The following is a 19810-nucleotide window of genomic DNA, read 5'->3' on the forward strand; positions in this document are numbered from 1 at the left end:
TTAGAGATGCTCTGCGGCTGATGGGAGGAGAAAGGTGAGCAAAGAGCGGGCTGGACGAGCCGCCAGATATTTGCCAAAACACACACAGATGTTCTGAATGTCTTTAAGTCGAAATACAGACAATAAACCTCCGGAGTTCTCGCTGACTGCTCCGACAAGAGCCCATTCCTGAAAAGTCAAGACGCAAAGAGGAAAAAACCAAAAACGCCTCATCGTGCTGTCAACCAGCCTTGCACCATTGTCATGCTGTCATGCTCGCCTCTGCAGGCTCTCCAACAACTCAAAAGCGAGGGATGAAGCCTGGATAAGACGCGTGTAGAAAAACACAATGAACTCACACTCCTCGAAGATTAACCGCACTAAAATGCCTAAACGTTTGATCCCACGCTGGTGGGGGTTTTTTTTTGTTTTATTTTTTGTTTTGGGTTTTTTCCCCCCGACTTTAAGTATTTAAATACCCCCCAGGTCCGAACGAACGGCTCTCCTCTTCTTCAGCCTGAGGCACCAGCCGTGGTTTTCACAGACGACAGCAAATCTCACAGCCAGGACAGGAGATGCACACTGCGTATTGGAAATGTGCCACTCTGTGCGTGTACATGGCGGCGAGCTACACCGAGTCTGTTTTACTATGCTGGTGAAGGAGGGGAGGTGGACTCCTTGCTATCAGGCAACATTAAACAAAAAATTAAGAAAGGGGAAAAAAAAAGCTGCCTGCGATTTGCTACCCCTCGTTGGTGATGTAGTGGTTTCACTGATGGATTATTTTATTTTATTTTTTGATAAAACAAAATAAATTAAGGAGATTGAAATTTAAGTCCGTGTGTGTCTGGCTTTCATGACACAAAGTGACTGGATTAACCTGAGCTCCAGCATCTCCATTAGGGCTGCGTCTTCATTTAACATTGACTTTGTACTGTCCTTCATCATGCAAGAAAAGCCTCACAGTCCAGGGGAGCTCCAATGAGTTAGACCTTCTGCAGATTATTAAATAATACTCATTAGAAAATTATCTCAGGTCTGAGCTTGCCTTTTAGGCTTGCCACCCACAGGAATTAAAGTCAGAAATGAATGGATATGAATTGTGATCAGTAGCCTATCCAGACAAGATTTTTCTTTTTGAGTTGGCTGATGGTTACATGTTTCCTATGTAACCATCTGGGAGCTCCTAACTTCCACATGACCTCACGGCTCCTGAGGATTGACTGTAGCCTGCATGCTGCAAGGCTCCTTCAGTTCTGCAGATGTTGTATCGCAGCTATTTTTCAGGTACTGTGTGGTTTTCTTCATGCATTTGATGAAAAACATTTCAAAGAAACCAGCGGCTACCGACGTGGCAAAGTCGTGTAGATGAATAGAAAGTCTAACAAACGTTACTTCTTTGACGATTTGTTACGTCCTGAGACAGTCACTTAAAAAAATCACAGCTGAAAGATGAGTTCCGTCCTGCGTAGAAGACTCATTCACAGCTCACCAGCGCCACCAAGTTGTGAACCGTAGTGATTATTATTTTTAATTTACATCACAATTAACCCTGCTCTGTTTCTCTTCTTTTTACCTCTTAATATGTAATTTTTCTGTACAGTGTGTATCATGGATGTATGCTGCTTTTAAATTTAGATTACTGAGTACTCAACAGAGTTTTAAGCTTACCTTTAAATAGTCTAAAATCTGTTTCATGTATCTATGTTTGTAAGCCCTTGATAAAATGACAACAAAGAAACCATATTTTAGGTAATATCAACCACTGAAAAGAAAGTACCCAAGCATTCATATGAATAGTTTAAAAAAAGACAGTTTATTAAATTGACACACACACACACACACACACACACACACACACACACACACACACACACACACACACACACACACACACACACACACACACACACACACACAAATTCCCCACTCGCCCCATCAGCAGTCTTTGTCCTCCAAGCTCGGGTCCTCTACCAGAGGCCTGGGAGCTTGAGGGTTCTGCGCAGTATCCGCGCTGTTCCCAGGACTGCGTTCTTCTGGACAGAGATCTTGGATGTCGTTCCTGGAATCTGCTGGAGCCACTCTCCCAGTTTGAGGGTCACTGCCCCGAGTTACCGATTACCACAGGGATCACTGTTGCCTTCACCTTCCACATCCTCTCTAGCTCTTCTCTCAGCCCTTGGTATTTCTCGAGCTTCTCGCGTTCCTTCTTCTTGATGTTGCCATCACTTGGTACTGCTGCATCTATCACTACGGCTTTCTTCCACTTCTTGTCCACCACTACTATGTCCGGTTGGTTAACCATCACCAGTTTGTCTGTCTGTATCTGAAGTCCCACAGGATATTAGCTCAGGCATTCTCTACCACCCGTGGGGGCTTATCCCATTTTGACCTTTGGGATTTCCAGGTCATATTTGGCACAGATGTTCCTGTATACTATGCCTGCCACTTGGTTTTTTTTTATTCATTTTTATTTAAACTTTATTTAACCAGGAAGGTCCAGTTAAGATTAAGAATCTCTTTTTCAAGGGAGTCCTGGCCAAGATAGGCAGCAACAGAATATAAGTAAAACACTGTTAGAAAAATTACATAGTTAAAATACATGTTCAAAAACATAAAAGAATTAAAATTTTAAAATATTAATTAAGTGAAACAAGTACAAATTATGGAATCAGCCACAAAAGTCTGCAGTCTCAATTTAAAGGCACTCCATGAAATGAATTCTGTCAGTTTCCAATCTTTCTGTAATCTATTCCATGAGGAGGGTGCAGAGTAAACAAAAGCCTTTTTTCCCAAGTCAGTGCGAGCAAATGGGACAGAAAGTAACAACTGATTCTGAGAACGAAATCAGTACGGAATATCGCTTCTCAGTGTAATTAAACCACAAATATAGGCTGGTAGTAGCCCAAGTAATGCCTTGTAGATAAAAGTGTACCAGTGACAGGATCTACAGATGGACAAAGCAGGCCACCCCACCCGAGCATACAGCTCACAGTGATGAGTAGATGCCTTACAATTGGTGATAAACCTGAGAGAGGCATGATACACAGTATCAACCATCCGAAGGCATTGTGCAGAAGCATTCATATACAGCAAATCTCCATAATCCAATACAGTCAAGAAAGTTGCCACAACAAGACACTTTCTGGCATTAAAAGAAAAACACAACTTGTTTTGAAAATAAAAACCCAGCTTAAGCTTCAACTTCTTTACAAGGTATTCCACATGTGGTTTAAAAGTAAGAGAATCATCAAGTAGAAGACCCAAGTATGTATAAGTATGCACCAAATCTATTTTGTGTCCCTTAAGAGTGAGCACTGAGGGATATTGTTCTTGCTTCTTCCTGGAATTTGAAAATATCATTAACTTAGTCTTATCTGGATTTAGAACAAGTTTTAAGTTAAATAATGAATGCTGGACAGCAACAAATGCTTGCTGCAGGGATTCAAGAGTCTCAGTAAGAGTTGGAACATAACAATAAATAACTGTGTCGTCAGCATAAAAATGCAAATTTGCGCCTGACACATTTAGCGCTAAGTCATTGACATAAATAATGAATAAAAGAGGACCTAGTATAGATCCCTGGGGCACCCCCTTGTGGACAGTAGCAAGATCAGAGCATAGGTCATCATGTTTGATGCACTGTGTTCTATTACTAAGATAATTTGTGAACCAGGCGACTGCATTCTCTGAGAAACCTGACTGGAGCAGTCTAAGTTTTAGTATATCGTGATCCACGGTGTCAAAAGCTTTTGATAAATCAATAAAGAGTGATGCACAATATTGTTTCTTATCAAGTGCCACAGAAATATCATTAACCACCTTCACTGCAGCTGTGATGGTACTGTGTTTTTTTCTGAAGCCTGACTGGTAATTTGATAATATTTTGTTATGATGTAAATATTCCTTTACTTGCTCACTCACTAAAGCTTCCAGAATTTTAGTCAGCACTGACAATTTGGAAATTGACCGATAGTTCGTCAACACCACTGGATCACCACCTTTTAATAAAGGAAAAACAAAGGCTGATATCCACACTGAAGGAATTTGAGATTTTTTTTCACTGTGAGATTAAAAAGGATAGTAAGAGGCTCTGCTATAAATCAGCTGCCAGCTTAAGAAAGAACGGTTCTAACAAATCAGGTCCACTAGACTTCCTATGATCCAAAGCTACAAGGGCCTTATGGACTTCATTAACAGTAAAAGGTGCCAGGTTAAATTGCTCAGCAGTGTAAACTGGGTGATAAGAACAGGGGGTCACAGAATTAGCTCTAACCGAGTCAAATAAGAAGCCAGAAGAAATAAAATGCTTGTCGAAACAACTCAGCATTTCCATCCTGTCATAGACAGGAACAGAATCCTTTAGAACGTAGGAAGGTAGAGTCTGGGATTCCTTGCTGACTGAAAGAGAATTTATGACTTTCCAAAATTTCCGAGGATTATTTAAATTCTCAGTGGTGACTGACAAATAATATTCTGATTTGGCTCTCTTGATTAAAGAAGAGCATCTGTTTCTTAGTTGTCTGAAAACAGACCAATCACTGATGGAGCCAGTTTCTCTAGCCTTGGCCCAGGCCAGATTATGCTCGTGAATAATGTCTGCTAATCCCGGGGAAAACCAGGGATTCTCTAGCCCCTTAACCCTGAGTCTTCTGAAAGGGGCATGCTTATTTACAATTTCCATAAGACAATCCCTAAAGAATGTCCAAGCTGTTTCTACATCAGGGATCAGACGTATTTTCATCCAATCAACAGCAGACAGATCATGATGATATGCTTGCTCATTAAAATGCTTCAAGCTCCTCTTATAAATTAAACGAGGTTTAACTTTGGGTATTCTGGTATCTCTAGTGACAGCAACAACACAGTGATCACTTAAGTCATTGCAAAAGACACCCAAAGATGAGAATTTAACATTTGTCAAGATCAGGTCAATCAAGGTGGACTTCTCAGGGCTTTTAAGATTTGGCCGTGTGGGTAAGTGGACCAACTGAGTAAGATTAAAAGAGTCACAAAAAGATTTAAAATCTTCTGATACAGTCTTAAACCACTCCCAATTCAGGTCTCCAATTAAAACAAGTTCACCATAATTTAATCTGGATACAAGTTGCTATGGCGTTCCATATATGCCCTGCCTGTTAACATCTTGCACCTTGCTGTTATGTGTTGGATTGTCTCAGGGGCATCTTTGCACAACCTGCACCTGGGGTCTTGCCTGGTGTGGTAGACCCCAGACTCTATCGATCTTATGCTTAGAGCTTGTTCCTGTGCTGCCATGATTAGTGCCTCTGTGCTGTCTGTCAGTCCAGCTTTGTCCAGCCATTGGCAGGATTTTTCGATATCAGTCACTTCTTCTATCTGCTGGTGGTACGTGCCGTGCAGATTTGAGATTCTTTCTTGGACGTCTACCACTGTAATGTTACTGAAGGCTGTTCACAGAGGTTGCTGTGGTCTGCTCATAGATCCACTAGCCACTGAGCATATGCTCTTCCAGTATTGCTCTGTCTCCAGCCTTGGTGGGGGTGCTGTTCTGTTATGGTTCCCTTGCCACTGAGAGTACACCTTGAATGGTGCAGTGGAGAACATCTGGTTGATTCTCCTGTTTAGCCAAGGCTTTGAGTCTGCTTGGCAGCTTCAAAGGCCTCAGGTACAGGCAGCTTGTTGTACTTCTTAGGCACCCCTTGCATTATCACACCTTTCTGCAGCTCTGATAGCTGATAACTTCCCTCCGTGTTGCCTTGATCTTAGCCTCTAGCCATCTTGTGGCTAGAGGCTGCTCCTTGTGGCTGTTTATCTTACAGCCAAGCATCTCAAGGATTACTATTTCTGCGGTATAGATCAACTGATTGGTTTCAGTGATGAAAGTAGGGATTGTCTGCATTTGCATGTTCTAATACTTTTAGAGGGTCTTGGTAATTGGCCTTGGGGGTGTCCAGGATTCCAGCTTAGCCATGATCTTATCTTTCAGGTCAGCTGCTCTGGCATTCAATGTACCAGTTGTTATTGGGGCTTGGTACCCAATCTCGGAGTGCGGGGATGATGATATCGCCCCTAGACCCGCTGTCCTGGCTCCCCCTTGCTGTAGCATTTGTGATAGCAGTTGCTTCTTTTGAATGTTGAAACTCGAGCTACGAATTGTTTCGATGTCAGTCTGGATGTTGGGTGTCAAAGAGTCCGTAGGTCCCACATCCTCTTCGTGTAATCCCTTTCACTGGGATTACATGTGTAGTAGCATTCCAACAGTTCCTGCTGCTCATCTCGTGTTCATTTATTCTGTATTGTTCCAGTAGCTCACTTATCATCAGTATGCCCTGGTTCCTCAACACCTGACACAGACCTTATTAATCCAGGCGATGTCTGAGCCAGTATGGCTGGTAACGTGTGTGTGTGTCCATTTGTGTCCAAACTGTTTCACATTTAGAACCATTTCTCCGTAAAAACCTGTTTCTGCAGGTCTTAAAGAGATTGCATTTTTCTATCCAAGCATGCATTTACTGCATTGGCAGTGTGTTTGGGTCATTAAATTGCTGCACCCATTTCCTATTTTCCTAGCAAAATAGAAGGAAATGAGGAGTGGCTCAAGACTTTTTCACTATATATTATATTGTATATAAATACAAAACTCTGTAGGTTAAAAAAAAAACAAAACTTCCTCATACACTCTTTAATTTAAAAATGATTTTATTTATTAATACAGTGGTATACTTAAAATTGTGTTGCAGAGGAGAAAAAAAAAAAAAAAGTCAGCCACAAGTGAAGAGCTAATATCCAATTAAAGCCGTGTTATATCTAAAAAATAAAACAGTACTGGTGTGCCATACGTAATATATTGTCTATTAGTACAAAAATACATTTAAGGGCACCCAATATAGCATCCAGTATCACAAATCAGTGAGGGGGACACTGAGAGCACACCCTTCCGAATGAAGATGTTTTAAATCCATTTGAGCCCCAAACACTTTCCTGAACCTTACATGGCCACAAAAAAACAAACAAAACAAACAAAAACAAAAAAGACCTCCTGGCGACCATAACATGGCGGCGGTGACATATCGGTAGAAAAGGTGTGATGTATTATTGTTAGGTTACAATTCAAAGGCTTGAGGGTATGTCCATAATACAAAGATAACCACTTTCACTTTCTTCTGCTTTTTAAAACATGTTTTCTCTAAGTTTTATACAAAAAAGAAAGACATACAAAAAGTTCATTTACAACAAAAAAGAAACAAGGCAATATGCTAGCTTTATTTACAGCCACTTCTTCTCTGATGTTGTTTTTTTTTAAGTAATGCATAGCAGATAAAAGAAGAGCATATCTTTGTAATCTTTTATCGACTGGTTCTGTGTGTGCTAAACCCCAGTTTATTTATACAGTGGGTTCACAAAAATGGAAAAAAAACAAATGACATTATACCATAATTTATCATAACTTACTCTTTTTTTCTTAATGAAAAGTGAATAATCTGCAGATAAGGCATCACTGCTTATTTGTGTGAGTGCAAGAGTGCACAGAGAAAGAGACGGGAGAGACATTAGTAGATGTGAGGAAGGAACTGAGGAGGCTGCTAGACCTGAGTAAAGAACATGCATAGATCTCCCTCAGGCTGGAAGGAGAGATGTGGTGCTCAGTAAGAGGAAGCTACAAAGGTAAGAAAAGGAAGAACAAAGTGAGAAGTGTAGGAAGAACATCTCGAAAAGTGTGCTGCTTGGGTTCATATCCAGCTCATGTCTTTTGCCGTTTCCTTCAACCACCTGTCTCAAACCTTCAATAAGATTCCTTCAATGTGGGAAATAAAAACAAAAAAACAAAACAAAACGTGGTGTTACTTGTTCATACTCAGTCCCCTGAACTGAAAAAATAAGATGTCGACTGGCAATCAATTTGAGTAAAATCTGAAGTAAATCTCTATACTTCTATATATACTGTAGGCATATATAGTATAAATACACTGACACAGACTTCTGAAGCATGTATGCTGTCTCAAAAGCCATACATCCATCTATATTTCTGTGTAAAAAAAAGGGAAAAAAAAGAAGAAAATTACATTAAACATTGCTTTATATATAGTGTCAACCCTCAGTGACATGGGGCATGCATCATTTTACATCAAAACTTTAAATCGAGTTTAAAGAACAGCTTGTAACGATCATTGGTGTCTCGCCTTCATCATACTCCATTATGTGTTGGTAAGCTTGCAGTGCGTCTGTCAGTGTATGAACAGTATGTGCATCTGTGCGTGTGTGCCTGTGTGTGTGTGTGTGTGTGTATATGTGTCCATAATCTTCATTTCATCCACCGCATTTCCACATTCAGTAACATTACACCTGCTGTTCCTTCTTTAAAAGTGGTCAATGAGCACGGAGACACAGTTGGCTCCCACCAGGTAGTTGGGGTCTCCAGGGAGAGACTTGTTCTGCCAGCTTTTTGGATCACCTGAGGACAGACAGACAGACAGGAAGGGGGGGGGGGGGGGGGGGGGGGGGGGGGGGGGGGGGTGGAGGAGGTGATATTAGCTGCTTTTTAATGTAAAATTCACACACGCTATTAACACCCAAACCTCTCTTTAACAGTCGTGAACTAGGGCTTTCATTTTAAAAGAGCGCTGCCTGCATAAGTTAATGATATTCATGGTTTGCGAGCCACGTTATGTGAATGTTTAAGGCCTACATCCAAGCACAGGAGCACAAGAGACTAGTAAAACCTTGCTCGTGTTTTTATTGAATGTCCCCAGACTCTTGTTGACTGCAAATTAAACCTTGGTCACTGTGAGGTCTGAGCGTAATTGCAATTATAAACATGCGCATCTGTGCCAAGTGGAATCAATCAAAGGAGGCAGAGCGAGCTCAGGAGCGGTCCGTCAATACAGCACTGACCACAGTGCACGTGACAGTGCACGTGCAGCCTCTTCACTGATACGATCACACTTTAAAGCTTCCTTCCAAAAGGAAAAAAAAAATGCTCCACTTTAGATATCAATTTGTGTCTGACATGCAAATATTGTTCATTTAAAAGATTAACTGCTGAACATCGCTGTCCATCCCTGGTGTGTGTGTGTGAGACTGCTGTCCACACTAGCTGTCATGTCCCAAAATTACACTCGTAGTAGCTGAAATGAGATTTCCGGTGAGCACAGAGGAGCTTTCCTCTAGTGTCAAACTCTGTGCATTAATCTCCACGGTGATGTTCAAACATCCAAGAGAAGCAGCAATAAGTAAAACACATTTTTTGCATGCACGGGGGGGGGGGCTTTAAACTGTCAGTCTTGTTCTAAAGACTAAGCGATAAGGATGAGATGAAAGTGACGATGACCAGACAACCATCTCTTGCTCGGGTAAATTAAAAGCAGAGGGGAAAAGCAACATTCATGACTCAGATGAAAGCCTTAATTTAAAGTTTTGAAGACTGATTTTTTTGTCACGCTGGCTTCTTCATGAGCAGGAAGCTCACATTACTGATTACTGTGGGCAGGCTGTGGCTCAGGAGGTATAGCAGGATGCAACTTACTCCCACTGGTCAGACCTGCGCTTGCATGGCAGGTATGAGCAGTCAAGCTGCGGTGCGTAAAGTGGTTTGAATAACAGCGCTGACTCTGAGTCTCAGGTTTAGTGCTTCTGCCTGCAGAGTTTACACCTGTTTGCCTTTTTTTGGAAGCTGTTAACACACCCCACCAACATTTTTCTTTCCTTTTTGAGTCCAGATATAACACAAAAACACTCATTTCAATAAACTTGCTGGCTGTTCATTGGCTCTGCACTCAAGCTGACTGCTTATGTACTCGAGACGTGCACAAAACAAGGCTTGCTAGCCAGCCATCAGTTCTGTCCTTTAGTCACGTTCACGTTCTTTCACACCCGGCTCACAGAGCGGCTGTAGCCCAGACACTAATAAAGGGCTGTATGCAAGTAATTCTTGACATTCATGATAATCAGAACATTAAATTTGATCCTAAAGAAGGCAGAGAGCCAAAATGCCGACCTTTAAAACTTCTAATAAAAAAAAACAAAAAAAAACCTCCATCTGAGTTATGAGTTTGTGGCTTTCGCTTCCTTTCTTTGATGCCAGTATGTGACTTTACAAGAAGAGGCGTCAATTTTCTTCCAGGACGGAAATCACAATTCCCCAGTCAAGTTGTAAGAAGTTATTCTGCGGTGGCTTGTATGTATGATAAAACAGTCCAAAAATCAAGTTTGCATAAAATAACAGAGAAAACAACAATTCTCACTTCTGGAAGCAGAAAAATTTTGCTTAAAGATGACAAAGAAAACTGTCAAAACAGTTGATTAATTACCTATTAAATCAAATCATTTTACCCTCACTGTATCCTTAAGTCACAATGAGCATGCATATATGAACAAATATAATACAGGTGTGTCCTAAAATGTGTGAAAGGAGGTCTCTGTTTTGTTTTTAACTGTCAAGAGTCACAAACAGAACAGGGGCCTCACTCATCAAAGTACAGCCCTTTAGCATCAACTGACTCTACATTCAGTGATTCGACTGTAATGCAGGAGTTCTGCTTTTAATTAGAAAAACAAAGGAGTTCTTCTAAATAGCAAAACTGTATCACACTGGCTATAATGTAAGTATAAGTTCAACACAGTGAGATGCCTGAATAGGAAAGGAAAAAAAAAAAAGCAGAGCAGAGATAAAAAGAAGGAGGCAACAAGAAGCAGAGACTTCTACACAGGAGTGGAAAAAAAGAGAAGCACAAAGCAAAGTGAGAAGAAAACCACAGAAGGGTACAGGGGGAGGCCGGAGAGTGGCCTCGCTTTACAATAAGAGGATTACGACGCAGCCCAATAATCCTCCCACAATTCAGCAGGACAACGGAGTGAGCTGACATCTCATTCAGCCTTCCATGTCTCATCCTTAAAATGAGGCTAATTAACAGCTAATCCTGACCACTGCCAAAATTACCACTGTTTTTGAAGACTGGATATGGGAAGGACAGTAAAGGAGAATTTAGCTCCTTCCCTCAGTTGTATTCAGCCCTTACTTTTCTTTGTATGCAGAAGTTTAACTTGTGTTCAGACTCTGGGGTCTTTCTTAGTTACTTTGCTCACTTACATTAAAGATTAAATAAAGCCCTGTTTGAAGTGGTTTATTTTTGTTTTAATTTCTCTTAATTTACGCAAGATTCCCTCTTTATATTGGATCTGTGTCCTAACTGCATTAATGATGAATCTGACAATGCTAACTACAGTATAAATATAGACGTCAGTATTCAAGAGAAATCTGCTTTGTGGCTTTACTTGCATTTTGATAATCTATGTACTTTTCGACCATCTAAAGCCAGATATAGACTGGGATATTAAATATAAAAGTTAACCGATGTAAACAACTGCAGCTTGGGCTTACTCTAAAACCAAACCCTGTGTTGCATGGTAGGCCTTCTAACTGTACAGTCTACATATGTTCAACTTGTAACTGTAGCCAAATGTATTGGAGCCCCGTAGTACAGTGAGGATGAATGCTGCTGCCTCTCCTCCTGCATTCGACAAGAGCTGTGAAGCTATTTGCATCCTTCTGGTTTCTTCTCTTTCCCTGATCCATTTCAACAACTGGAGTCTGACGTAAGTCTGAAAGAATTACTAGCACGAAAACTCATTTTTTTGCCACCTGAAAGCTGCCTTCAAATAGGAACACTTTGAAAAATGAAAGCTAAATTTAGAAAGATACAGTTTGACATCATAGCAAGATGTCTTTGTGTGGTTTTTGATTTTTATGCAGGATAATGACAGAAATTATGGTTTATGACAGTGTCCCAGTTTCCCGAAGCTCTATAAAAGCTGTTTGTTCTTCAGGTCAGGATTGGGCGGCTATGTGAGAAAAATGAATCTGAGCAGAGAAGCATGCACTGTACAGTAATTACACTTGATGAAGTTCAATTATTGGACAGCCAAGAATCCAGTGCATGAGTGCTAAATAAAATGAGAGGAGCTTGTTAAGATGACTCAGAGAAACCAAAGAGAAATGCTGCAGTTTTAGCATGTTAAAAGGAAAAAAGCAGTGGTACAGAAAAAGAGATTGTGTGGGTGAATCAGTAAAAATAATGAAAATGAATCCACCTAAAGCCAGAATTATGAAATAAGGCAGACCCCCCCCCGTTGATTCTCAAACATTGTGTGAGTGAATAAATTATCTGGTTGATTTTCTTTTTGGGTTTAATTTTTTGATTAAAAAAAAAAAGAAAAAAAGAGGAGAATCAAAACTAGGGGTAAAAGCTGATTAAAAACAGTGACCCCAAAACCCTCAGTTTGTCACAAAGCCAGCCCAAACGACCCCGGAAGAACAGGGAAAGCGCAGCATACCCGACGAGGAGTCGGAGGATTTTAGAGCAAAAGACCAACCATCAGGGGTCATTGACGCACAGTGAGGTAAGCGCAGCTCCACTGGCTTCAAGAACTTCAGGCCGTGGGGTCCACACATCACCAGAGGGCTGAGCAGGGTCTCTCCTGCAAATACAAACACACAGCAGGATTAGAAATTTTGTGACAAACCCACGCAGGTATGGAACATACTTTTTAATCCTAAGGTTTTTGATTTTGATTGATTTTATATCAACAAAAGTAAAGGTTTCTCATTTTGATTGTGCTCCCATCGATGCAAGACAAATTTAGATGCATATAAGACTATCTGGATTGGGTTTGAGAACAAGCTACACAATAAAATAATCTACAGATTTATTGTATCATCATTTTGTTTTGAGATGAAACTGAACTAATAAATCATCACCCTCTTAAAATAATAATAAGTCATTCATATTGGCCGTTATAAATGCCAGTACTGCTAGATCAGCAAATAGCCAATATTCACTGATAATATTACCCTGCCAATAAATTGGTCAGACTCTAACAATGTACATGATAATGGCTGCAACAGAGGTTAAAAAAAATCTTGCAATATTTCCTTTCTTTTGGCTCTGATTATTCTCTACCTGCTCCCGAGGGAATTATCTGCCTTCTTAGCTGCTGAATTCTTATCCACATTCACCACTAAGTCAGTGCCTGCCTGCAGTTTGGTGCTGAGCAGATAGCATGTGGAGGGTTTTATAGATGGTTCACCAGAAACAGCTGCCTGCTGAGTGAAACCTCACTGTAAAACTAAAAGCAGCTGCAGTTTCAGGTGCTAATTCTCTGGAAGTGCGTCACTAAAAAAATGAACCCTTCTACACTGTCACACAGTGTTCACATAATCATCGGTCAGATTGATACTATAAGAATAAAAACTATGGCAAGACTTTGCAGTTTTATGCCTCTGCCATTCAGTCAAGCAGCAGAGTTTACACCCACATCTGTCGAGATTCATATAATTAATGGAGCGAAGACTTTGAGGGAATTTAATAAAGTTAAGGTATTTATTGACTTGCATGGTTCCTGTGATTAACTGTCTTACAGAGGACCAATATAGAGTTTTATTACATGCGCAACAACAATCTCCTGAAGCTCAATAAGATGTGATAAAACTCCATGGGAATAAGTTCTCCTCCTCCTGTTTTTATCAGTAGGTGGGATATAAAGAAACCACCGTTCAATTCAATAAAAAAAAAAACTGGATTGAACTAATAAAAGCTTCATAATGCCGTCATCAGGAAGAGAGAGAACGGACTGTTTTCCAGAGGAGACTCAAAGTCACTCCTTGTGGTATGGCTTTGAACAGCAATATGGATATACAGCTGTAAATATGGACAACAGAAGAGCGTAACGCTTCCAGCCAAGCAAGACTGTCTTTAAACTGGCAGGAATATCCAAAATTAGTGACTGTCAGTTTAGGGCTGCTAGTTATAAAACATACGGACCATCTACCTCATTGACCAAGAACAAATTTAAAATGTTAAAATACAAAAAAATGACTTTCACATTAATAATTATTGATGTGAATTGATACAAAAACAACCAAACCTCGGGTCCCTTTATTTCTCAGCTTTTGATATCGTACCTTTCTCCTTGTCGAGTGGTGGCAGGATGCTGTTGTCTCGACAGACCTTGAAGTAAATCTCCTGCTCCACACCATCAGGGATGGCACCCTGTGGGATAATTATGCTGACACCTGTCTCAATGGAGCTCAGAACGCCACCGTTAGAATTGAAGATACCGCGAGCTGTTGCCACCACAGTGTGGCCTTCATCTTCATCTTCATCATCATCTAGGGCACTGGGGCTGGGAGACATGCAACATTAGTGTCACGCTGACATATTTTAACAGTAAACCTTTACTTTTACCTCTACTCAGACCAAGTTTCCTACCTCACAGGGATGGCCTTGGGCACGGCGTTGATGTTGTTCTGCTGGTATTTGGACCGGGGGTCCGCTGTGCGTGTGAAAGTGTCCAGGCCACTGTCATGGTCTGTGTTCTGGGGCTGTGGGGGTACCTGAGGCTTTACCGGACTTGAGCTCTGTGCCTGTTACAAATGCAAGAGGGTTAAATGAGCTATTTTACTCATTTACGCATTTTAGCAACACAGAAAAAAATGATATTGAGGTTTGAAGAAGTGAACTTGACACAGAGACATTACACAAAATGTTTAAAAAAAAAACAAACAACACACACACACACACACACACACACACACACACACACACACACACACACACACACACAAAGAAATAAATGAGAATAATACCATATGCCCCAAATTGCAAAAACACATTTCTGATGCAATCCTGAAATATTTTAGAAAACATTGGATCTGATTTCTTTGAGAATTTTCTTTATGCTTACTTAAGTTTTTGTTTTAAAAACTACATTCCCCTGTTCATGTTTTTAATGTGATATCAAAGCTGACAGCCAAAGTTACATCAAACGCACCATCAGGTTATTTGACTTTGAGTCAAACACATTGATTTTAAGTGTGCAGCCTAACTTGCACCATCATACATTTGATTCTGTGTGACCTCGGGTCAAAATCGGTTTACCTTGGGAGCACTCTCAGGCTTGTCATTGGACAGGAGGTTGTGGTTGAATTTAGGACTGTCAAACATGCGTGCAAAAGGTTTGGCAGAGGTGGTGTAGGGCTTGGGCACAAAGCGATTGTAGCTGGATGCTGGCAGAGCCCCGGAGCTAGTGACTGTCTTTGGAGGTTGTTCACTAGTGCCATTGACTGGAGACTTCTCAGGGAAACTCTTGTGAGGAAGAAAGTTGGTCTGGACCGTGTCCTCTCGAGCAGGAGGCTTGGCTGTAGAACAGTAATGCATGTCAGCCAAAAAGCTCCACAGTACAGTTTGCATACATGTTTTCCCTCAATCACAATCTGACTGCAGTCAATTTTACCATCAGCTGAGGGTTTGGGCAGTGTGGCTGGTGGCACCGATGGTGTCATCTGGGGAACTGGTTCGTATTTTTTCTCCAGTGGACTTGATTTCTCCACTGAGTCCATCCTAAGACACAAAATCAAAACCATAAACTAGATATAAATATGAAACCATAAAGGACAAGAAAGAAAGACACACAAATATCCAAAATGTGTGTAATGGAAAAATCTAACTTATCAGTGGGACTGAGCATCACCTGGGGAAGCTGTGGCTCGTTTGTGCTTGTAGTGGGGGTTTGTTGGAGCCAGCCTGCAGTCTGTCAAAGTAAGACAGCTGTTTCCTGTAGTAGTCCTCATCCTCATCAGGGTCGTAATGGTTGGAGCGCACAATGTCATCAGACGCTTTGGACTGAGGCTTCTGAGGCTCTGGGGCTCTGGAATGGTGTAACACAGTCCAGAAGGTAAAACAGGTGGCAGAGGTTAGAGCACAGCAGATGAAAAGAGTTTACAATATAAGACCAAAATTAAACTGTGTGAGAAATTTTTTAACAAATTTCCACTTACTCTCCACGTTACTGAACAGGCTTACCTAAAGGTCTTCTCTTGATCCAGGTTGCTCAGAGAATTTGCTTTAGGGATTACTCCACCAGCTTTCAAGGGTAAATCAGCTGCCTGAAGAAGAAAAAGCAATGAGCCTTATCAGTAATGTTTTCTTCTTCTAGGCTGCTAATTTCCTAAAAGTTCAAAGTAACTGTAGCAGACATTTTAAACATGTTTAATGCCAGTTTACCTTATTCCCAAATGAATCCCCGGCATCTCTGGCTCGATCCATGGACACAGATCGTTTGTTCTCAAACATTTTGACCCTTGTCAGTACTGACTGAGGCCGCATGGCAGGATCCTCCTCCTGCTGCTCATCTCTTCCAGACGCAGCTTTTGGAACATCAGCAGGTGAAGGTGAGGGAGTCTCTACTTTATGAATGATGGGGTTTTCAGAGTTCACAGGAGCAGGATCGTACTGCTGAGGTTTGTAGCCTTTCGGTTGCAATGCTGGGCCCTGGTTATAAGCAGGCCGCTGGGCAGCAGGTTCTGGTGAGCGGGAAGCTGAGGGGTATGTGCTCAAGTGAGAATCGGGGTCATAGTGCAGATCAGATGGTTGAGGGGGAGGTGGAAGATCATCGTAACGAACAGGTGCTGAACTTGTCGGTTTGCCATAGCGAGGCCGGCCGTCAAATCCCTGCTGAGGTGGCGGCTCGTCGTAGCGCAGAGGAGGGGTGTAATGAGAGTCAGGGCCGTCACCGTAAGGAGGACGGGAATCGTAGGCCTGGGTATTGGCAGTAGAGAACGGCTGGTTGTAGGGATTCCACGGTTGCTGGTCGTAGTGAGGCACACTGTTCTCATAGCTCTCATAGTTACGGTACTTTGGTTCCTGGTATCCACCTCCACTGCTGACACCACTGCTGCTGACGTCATACCGACTGGGTGGGTGGTCATAATCTCTGTATGGCTGCTGGTCAGGGTGATACCCCTGCTGAGGGCTGTACGTCACAGGCTTCATGCTGTGACCACCTCTTCCTGTGTTGTCTGTGCTGTATGGATCCTTCTGAAACATCTACCAACAAAGAACAACAAAGACAGGGGTTAACAACTTCACAGGCTCTGTTAACATAATCGCACAGATGTAAATTATGTGATACGCAAAACTGGACACACGCACACATAAGAAAAAACAAATCTGCAAAATGAATTGCAGAAGAGGAAACGAGAAGGGAAAGACCTGAAATAGAGAAACTGAGAAGGAGGAGTTACTAGTCAGATAATATATTAGATTTAACAGAAATTGCAGCACAGCCAAATGTTGCAGCTTAAAAAAAACCAAAACAATCATCACAACGTACCACTGCAACTCCAAAATAAACAGAGTTTAAATAAAGAAAGAATAAAGTTCTTGAAAGATACAACAAAACAATGGGATCCATTTTTCTCGTCTTTACTGAAAAGAAAAAAAAAAAAAATTCTGGCATGTAAAACAGCATCAAACTGCTCCCAATCATTTGAAAAACAATTTGTGGTTACTTCAGGCATGACGTGCAGATTTGCAGTAAATAAAACAGTAATGAAAAATGTCACCCACTGTCTTGGTGGAATCGTAAAGCAACATAAATGTACAGTATTTAACAACTGAAGCACATACTCCTTGTACAAAAGCACATTAGAAATCCTGACATTTAAGAAGAAACCATTAATTCTCCATCCACATCTGAACATCACTTCTGTTAAGATGTTATCATGGCCAATTGTAGCTACACGCAGGACAGTATGAATATAAAATGGCAGGAAAATTAATGGCTACTTTTACAAAGAAACAATCCATTCTGCACTGATAAATACAGCCCAAACAGATCTACTTCTAGAGGTTAACAGAGAACGAGGCAAACATACTGCAGCCATGCAAAGAAGATAAGCAACAGTCAGAGCTGCAGGATTTCCACTGCTCTTCTACATGTAGGCCTATCAGTGCAGCCATCAACCTCCAAGCCCACTGTTGTTTACCAGCATCTGCGCACGCATACACGCATACACACACACACACACACACACACAAACACACACACCCACCCATCTCTTTTGAGTAGCACTGGGGTCAGCAGACATGCAGGGTGGAAGGAGAGAGAGAGAGAAGCATGGGAGCAAGAGGAAGGTAGATAGACAGGCAGCAGTAGCAGCAGCACAGAAGTTCAGCCAGGTCAGACCGAGCTGAACTGAGCCGAGCCGGGCCGGGTCACGGAGCATCCAGTGACGATCAGATGGATACCTTTGGTTCTGAACTGGCCAGTCCAGACTGCAGAGGTTCTGGCGTGATGCTCTGAGGGGCTACCTCAGGGGTGGACCTCCTAAGTGAGCCAGCCTCTGGGATGGGGCTTGGCTGGCTGTAGAGAGCTGCAGGAGACTCATCAGAGCTCAGAGCCCCTACAGTTTTTACAGTAACGTCGACAGCAGGGGGCATTGTCTCAGCCTTGGGCTCAGGCTGCTGGGAGATGCTAGGGACGGCAGCGGCCTCTGCTTTCTGTGAAGTGGTTCAGAAATGTTTAATAACATGCGCTGACACACTATGGTGCAGTACAAGTGTTTCTACCTTCTCAGCCCCTCTACAGTGGTCTCTTTTTCATTTGCCCCTACATCTTACATTGATGCAAAAAGCCTATCACCCGCCGCCGCTTTTAACAGTAGCTACAGATCAACCAATAGCAGGTGAGGGTTAGGAATTAGGACAACTTTTCATGGTTAGAGGATACTAATTTGAGTTTAATTCTACAGTTACAATACAGTAAATTGTTTTCTCCCTTTTCATGTTCATTAACACATCATGAGACGACAAATGCTTAAGACTGAGATCACAACTGCCAATAGAGTAGTGATAAATACATTTCACAGGTACACTGGGTTAACACTGGCATTTCCAACATGCACATAATACTTTCTGGTGTCATATTGTCACAGTCCCAATCATAGGTAGAACAAAGGCAGAAGTGCACATAGGTGAATACTGGTACAGACACTTAGACAGAAGTTTTTTTTTTTTTTTCCCCCTCTCAGTGACATCAGGAACAGTCACACTAATAAGACAGCTTGTGGTAATACAGAGTGCAAGAGTAATAGTAAAAGGTATGAAGTTCTTCTCCTCTTCAAAAATAAAAAAAGACACACGCCCACAAACATCAGTCAAACACACACATAGAGGCAAATAGATAAATAAATATTATAATAAATATAGATATATTTATATATATATATATATATAATATTTATATATTACGATAAATACCTGGCCACAAAAGTTTTCATTTTTCCGTAGATATAATTTTATAACAGTAGATAGATTAACTGTAAATACAAAAAAGCGACCTCAATAGCGCCTCCAGAAAACCCTTCTAACGCACACTGCGTCCTCCAGACAACAGGGGAGACGAACAGGTCTCAGAAACGCTACCTGCTGCGGCACTGGTGCCTTGAAACCAGCTGGGTCGATGCGGTTCAGGGGGTCCGGCTGCACTGTGTGTGTGTAGCTGGCATAGCCAGAGGGCTCTTGGATGACAGGCGGGTCCTCACGGACAGGTTCAGAGGACCGGGTGATGGCGGGCTCCGTGGGCGGACCCACGTCGTCGTTCAGCGTTTCATCCAGCTCCTGGTCGGTGTAGGCTCCTCCCTCTGTGTCTGTGTCCTCATAGTCAGATGTGTGGCGACTGTCGGTGCTGTACATGGAATACTCACTGCCTGGGGCCGACAGGTAGGAAAGGCGGTCGTCATGGAGGTCGAGGTCATCATCACCGACTCCATCAGCCTATAAAATAAAGAAGAAAATGAGAACAGGAGTGAGATAAGACAAGCATCAGTTTACATGGGCTGTGTTTGTATGCGTGCGCACGTCTTACCTTGCCCTCTGAAACCCACACCAGCTGGTTCTGCTGCTGATGGATTATTTCTTTCAGTGCTCCAAACCAACCATCATTCATGCTGTTCAAGTTAATGGTTGCTGAATGCACAAAGAGGGAAGGGCAAAAATGAAAATCTCTCTACTCA

The 19810-nt window shown here is 41.8% G+C and overlaps 1 protein-coding gene across 6 annotated transcripts in view; it reads right to left on the minus strand.

The window, feature by feature from the left end:
* Positions 1-6675: 6675 nt before the first annotated feature.
* tjp1a (tight junction protein 1a) overlaps positions 6676-19810 on the minus strand; it is a 108772-nt gene continuing 95637 nt past the window's right edge. For 3 of the 6 annotated variants that reach the window (XM_030726365.1, XM_030726370.1, XM_030726371.1), the window contains 12 exons: positions 19663-19763; positions 19221-19571; positions 18045-18296; positions 16020-16841; positions 15819-15901; positions 15487-15663; positions 15250-15356; positions 14895-15154; positions 14226-14380; positions 13919-14139; positions 12292-12435; positions 6676-8413 (listed from right to left, as the gene is read on the minus strand). In XM_030726365.1, coding sequence (XP_030582225.1) covers positions 8319-8413; positions 12292-12435; positions 13919-14139; positions 14226-14380; positions 14895-15154; positions 15250-15356; positions 15487-15663; positions 15819-15901; positions 16020-16841; positions 18045-18296; positions 19221-19571; positions 19663-19763 — 2768 coding nt within the window. In that variant the 3' untranslated portion in view covers positions 6676-8318. The remainder of the gene's footprint in view (positions 8414-12291; positions 12436-13918; positions 14140-14225; positions 14381-14894; positions 15155-15249; positions 15357-15486; positions 15664-15818; positions 15902-16019; positions 16842-18044; positions 18297-19220; positions 19572-19662; positions 19764-19810) is intronic. The other 3 variants (XM_030726367.1, XM_030726366.1, XM_030726368.1) reach the window with 3 other exon arrangements.

This window comes from Archocentrus centrarchus, chromosome 3 (assembly GCF_007364275.1).
Source record: "Archocentrus centrarchus isolate MPI-CPG fArcCen1 chromosome 3, fArcCen1, whole genome shotgun sequence".
In the NCBI taxonomy this organism is placed as follows: Eukaryota; Metazoa; Chordata; class Actinopteri; order Cichliformes; family Cichlidae; genus Archocentrus; species Archocentrus centrarchus.